Raw genomic sequence first — 5,169 nt, 5'->3', positions numbered from 1 at the left:
AAGCCAAGGTCCAATATCAGATGATGATAGGAAGAAGATGGATGTAGTTCCTTACACTAGTGGGGTTGGAAGCATCATGTATGGAATGGTCTGTACAAGACCAGACTTGGCTCATGTTGTGAGTGTTGTCAGCAGGTTCATGGTGGAACCTAGTCAAGCACACTGGGAGGCTTTAAAGAGGATATTGAGATATATAAATGGAACTCTGGACTCAGGCTTACTGTATCAGAAAAACTCTCAAGATGGAACAATGATTGAAGGGTTTGTGGATGCAGATTTTGCAGGGTGCTTGGACACAAGGAAATCATTGTCAGGATATGTGTTTACTTTGTTTGGAACTGCAGTTAGCTGGAAATCAAACCTCCAGTCAGTTGTAGCTCTATCCACCACTGAAGTTGAGTATAATGCCTTGGCTGAAGGAGTGAAGGAAGGTATATGGCTGAAAGGGATGCTGCATGAATTGGGGATTGAACAAGAGATTATCCAGATACATTGTGATAGCCAAAGTGCTATTCATTTGGCCAATCATCAGATGTACCATACAAGGACCAAACACATTGATATAAAGCTTCATTTCATTCGTGAAGTGGTGGAATCAGGAGTAATCAAAATTGTGAAGATTGCATCTAAAGACAATCCAGCTAATATGTTAACTAAATCCCTGCCAAGGGATAAATTTAAGAAGTGCTTAGGCTTGGTAGGATTTGGCTGAGATTAGTGCTCTTAGAAATGTAGAGTAAAGGTGGAGATTATTGTATTGGTGCCTCTAGTTTTCTGTTTTGTAACTGCCTTAACTGCCATGGATGTTATAATTGTTGGGGTTACTGCTATATATATCCCCTGCATGTTTGTCATAGGCAGTGAGAGAGAGTAGTGTAATGTACAGAGTCAATATTGAGAGAAGAAGAGTAATAACAACATTCATTTTTTGTGCCTTGTGTCTGTGTGTGTGATTATATCCTTCCTTTCTAGCTTTGATCTTGCTTTGCAGTGTCACAATGATTTGAACCAACACAACGGGTACTTCATTAGTTCTTTTTAAGTGCTTTACGGAATTTGAGTATATTTTTTTACCATTTGGTGTGGCTTTGTTTAATTTCAGACAAATGCAAAAGAAAAGCAAAAATGCTGAGAATCATTGTTAAGATTGTGGCAAAGTGTATATAAAATTACTCGTGTCTGCAGTTAACATGATAAGTTTTTATCCCAAAATGGTTTGACATATCATTAATTAGAACCACTGTGATCGTATGATTTACGAATCTCTCACTTCATCACTTGCTATTCTTTTAATAAAAAGAATAAATTTTAGATTCTCCTCCCATGGTTTTTTTTTACTAAAATTTGAATTTGGACTGATGATAGGTGCACCTCTTTATTATTCAGATTTTTCCTTACTGAATCAAGGTTTAACTCAGTTAATTGAACATTGTATATGAGTTGTTATATATCCTTTGGTATTTAAATTTTATTATTATGAATAAAAAAAAATTTCTCTTTGACAAAAGGGTTAGCTAGAACACATACTCTTTAACACACTATCTCATTGGTTATTTTTTAAAAAAACTAGATAATCATGAAAAAGAATTATTAAAAGATGTTTTTTTTTTATGATTTTTAATGAATTTAACCAATAAAATAGAGTTTTTTTTTTCAATAAGCAAAATAAAATAATTTTTTTTGCCTTAAATATGTTTTTGATCTCTGATATATACTCAAATTTCTGATAAATTTTTCCTTTGCATCTGCTTGTGATATTTGAAAAGTTTTATTTTAGATCCCTGCTGTCACTTAAGTTATGACGTATCCGTTAAATATTTGATAACATGATTTGTGGCAATTCAAAAACCGCCAGTATTTATTTCAAAATCAAATTTAAATTTTTCTGTCAGTTAAAAACTGCCAGAATCAATTAAAGTGAATAAATAAATAAATCAAACATTGAGAAGTCTCTTCCGAGTCATCCACAAGCCTTTCACGTGGGGTTGGTTACCAAGCTTTGTGAGCATGGTGTTTTCCCCGATGCATTTAAGCTAACCACATTGTGTCAGAACTAAAAGCATGATGTCACATGGGAGCTCTTGCACAGTGTGATGAGATTGGGTTGATATTTATCTTCGAAGAAGTTGTTATCAGCGAGATCTGTTACTTTCTTAAAAAAAAATTGAGATCTATTTTGAAAGATGAAGGTTGAAGGGAGAAGAAGGTAGGTGAAGGACTCGAGGATGACTCAGAAGAGGATTCTCAATGTTTGATTTATTTATTTTTTTACTTTAATTGATTTGGGTAGTTTTTAACTACTAGAAAATTTAAATTTAACTTTGAAATAAATATTGATGGTTTTTGAGCCACCACAAATCAAGTGATCAAATATTTAACGGACACATCATCACTTATCTGATGACAGATATCTAAAACAAAATTTTTCAAATATTAGGAAGCACATGCGAATGAAAAATTTATCAAAGATCAAACACAAAATTCGAATATATATCACAGATCAAAAACATATTTAAATATTTTTTTCCAATAAGCAAACTACATGAGAAGATTTATTAAAAATGTAATATAAAACTATTCATGTGGGGTTTCTTAACAACTCAATTAAACTTTTGGGATAAATGCAAAGGGATAGTCCCATTTTTCAATTTCTTGTTTCTTCCTGTTTCTTTATTAATTATTTTCCAAGACATTGGAAAGCTGTCATTAGTGCTTGTTATCCAAAACAATGATCAAAGCAAAAAAGCAAAGTTCAATTTAGTTTTATAAGCAAAAATGGGACACTTTATTGACAGGTTACAATGTTTCCTTCATAACATCATTTACTACCTCTAGTACACACCTTATGCAATAATAACTAATCCAAACTTCAAAGCTCCTGGTTTTTGGAGCTTTATGATGAAACTGTGACTTAGATTAGTTAGGACTACTTTTCTTAACCAAAAAAACCTTAACAGAAGGGAGCAACTAAATTGTATAAACCAACTTTGCTTGCTGCACTAGCTACACTGAAATTGCCATGAACATCATCTATGTTCCACAGACCATCCCACAAAACTTCTTCAGCTGAGGTCTCTAATGCAGAAGAAGCAGAACAGTTTCCATTGGGCATAGAATACAAGTATCCTTGCTCTTCTGTGGTGTTTTGGTGCATGTTCACCACTAGTCTAGATTGAGATATATAAGGTGCTTTATGGCTGTTGTCTTCAAGAAAGGCCATGATGCCTTTCACGTCAAAGTTGAACTGCAGTTGTTGTTGTGCCTTCTGCTGCTGCAACTGCTGTTGTTGTTGCTGGTGAAATTGCTGCTTCCTCAGCAGTCTATTTCTAGCCTTCTCTACTGCATCAGAGGGACGTTTTGCCTTTTTCTTGAAATGAGTCCTCCAATAATTTTTTATCTCATTGTCAGTTCTCCCTGGCAAGCTCCTGGCAATTGTTGACCACCTGAAGTTTTTGGTTTAGCAAACAAGGCCTTGAATAAATATGTTGTCAATAGGGACATGCAAGTTCAAGAGAACGGAAATTGAAACTTTACCTGTTTCCCCACCTTGTATGCAACTCTAGAATTATGCTTTCTTCTTGTGATGTTATCTGTCCTCTCTTGAGGTCAGGTCTTAGGTAATTCACCCATCTCAATCTGCAACTCTTCCCATTTCTTTTCAATCCTGTTAATGAACAACAACAATAAAACATAATTAATCACTTGGATACATAATAACTTGACCATAAAACTAATCACAATAATACATAGTTAATCACTGTCCCTTAATATTAAGGAAAAAGATATGGTTAGTATTGGAAGAAAAAAGCCATAAAGGAAAGACCTTCCTGACCAGGAGAAATTATTATATAGTCTCAGATTAATGGTTTCAGCCATGATACATATTGAGTTTTATCTAGTCTTTATTGTGAATTGAAAAACTCAACTACGTATCACGTAGAGATTGACTAAAACCATAGATACATAGATCATATCATAATTTCTACCAGACAATAGTATAATTTTCAAAATGAAGAGCTTCTGGTGAACATGAATGTAGCCACTATGAAGAGTAGAAGTTGAAAACAATTTCACTTGTTTTTTTGCTATATTGTCACTTATAAATGTGAAAATCCAATCATATATATTAAGAAACAAAACAGTGAAAAAAGTTTGGTGTTTCTTACCTGCAAGCCTAGCAACAGAGTTCCATCTGCCTTCACCATGCAACCTGACATACTCAACAAGCAACCTGTCCTCTTCAGCAGTCCAAGGTCCCTTCCTCCATACCTGCTCCTCTATGACACCTCTACCCATATGGCCAGCCATAACTTCCCCCCAATACATGGAATAAGGCTTCAAGTTTGTGCTTGGATAAAATATTTGCTTCCAATTTCTGGGACACTGATTTAGGTCTAGTGTTTATTGCATATTTTGAGTCTAGTATTGCATATTTATACCTGCTACAAGAGGCATAATCCAGAGGAGGACACATAAAATATAGTGGTGGGCATTTTTTAAAGCTAAAATTTACAAGAGGACTAATGGTCTTTCCCCTGCTGTTGGATTTGCTTACTTCTCAAGGAGACTATATAATCTCTAAAATTTCATTAAATTATAATAATATTGTTAATTGAATACCAATTTGAGTATTGTGTGATCTTTAAATATTAAGGCTATCATGCCTTGGACGTCATCTAAGGTGACAGGTGTTGTCTTGTGTGATCAATGATCATATTTTTGGAAAGATGGTGCTCGTGGAATGCTGGAGCTAGACGCATGAAGTCTTTCATGTTATAATAAACAATTAATTAGTTTATTTATATAAATCCAAGATCTTTTATGCAGTGCGAGAATGTTAACCTTTTCTTCTTTTCTTGTTTTATATAAACAATCCATTTATTAAGTGTTTGTTCTCCTATCTGCTGCAAGATGTGCATCTTATTCTGTAGTTTGTGAAATTAAAAAGTTTTCTCTGTTTTGTCTTTCTTCTTTTTTGGCACTGATCTCTTATTATTATTATTGTTGCTGCAATCCTTTTAACCTTTTTTTGTTACATTTACAAAGGAAATCCCCAAAAATATCCTAAGTGCCTATTATATTAATACCATGCGTCTATGCCTTAAGGTAAGGTAAGGTAATGTTTCAAAAGTTAATATGGATCTTATGACGTTTACAAGGTACTGCATG

At 34.0% G+C, this 5,169-nt stretch overlaps 1 protein-coding gene across 2 annotated transcripts; it reads right to left on the bottom strand.

The window, feature by feature from the left end:
• Positions 1-2,780: 2,780 nt before the first annotated feature.
• Positions 2,781-4,947, bottom strand: LOC100818237 (transcription factor MYB59). 2 transcript variants are annotated; one of them, XM_041013162.1, is made up of 3 exons: positions 4,167-4,947; positions 3,547-3,664; positions 2,781-3,443 (listed from the first exon to the last, which is right to left on the bottom strand). In XM_041013162.1, exons 1-3 carry the CDS (start codon positions 4,324-4,326, stop codon positions 2,951-2,953), a joined length of 771 nt encoding a protein of 256 aa, XP_040869096.1. In that variant the 5' UTR covers positions 4,327-4,947; the 3' UTR covers positions 2,781-2,950. The 2 variants fall into 2 exon arrangements, with proteins under 2 accessions (XP_040869096.1, XP_040869095.1); XM_041013161.1 differs by having other exon boundaries at positions 3,535-3,664; positions 4,167-4,717.
• Positions 4,948-5,169: the final 222 nt, after the last annotated feature.

Source organism: Glycine max, chromosome 20 (genome assembly GCF_000004515.6).
Source record: "Glycine max cultivar Williams 82 chromosome 20, Glycine_max_v4.0, whole genome shotgun sequence".
Taxonomy (NCBI): Eukaryota; Viridiplantae; Streptophyta; class Magnoliopsida; order Fabales; family Fabaceae; genus Glycine; species Glycine max.
The sequence above is the reverse complement of the archived record's forward strand: the minus strand, read 5'-3'. Positions and strand labels throughout refer to the sequence as shown.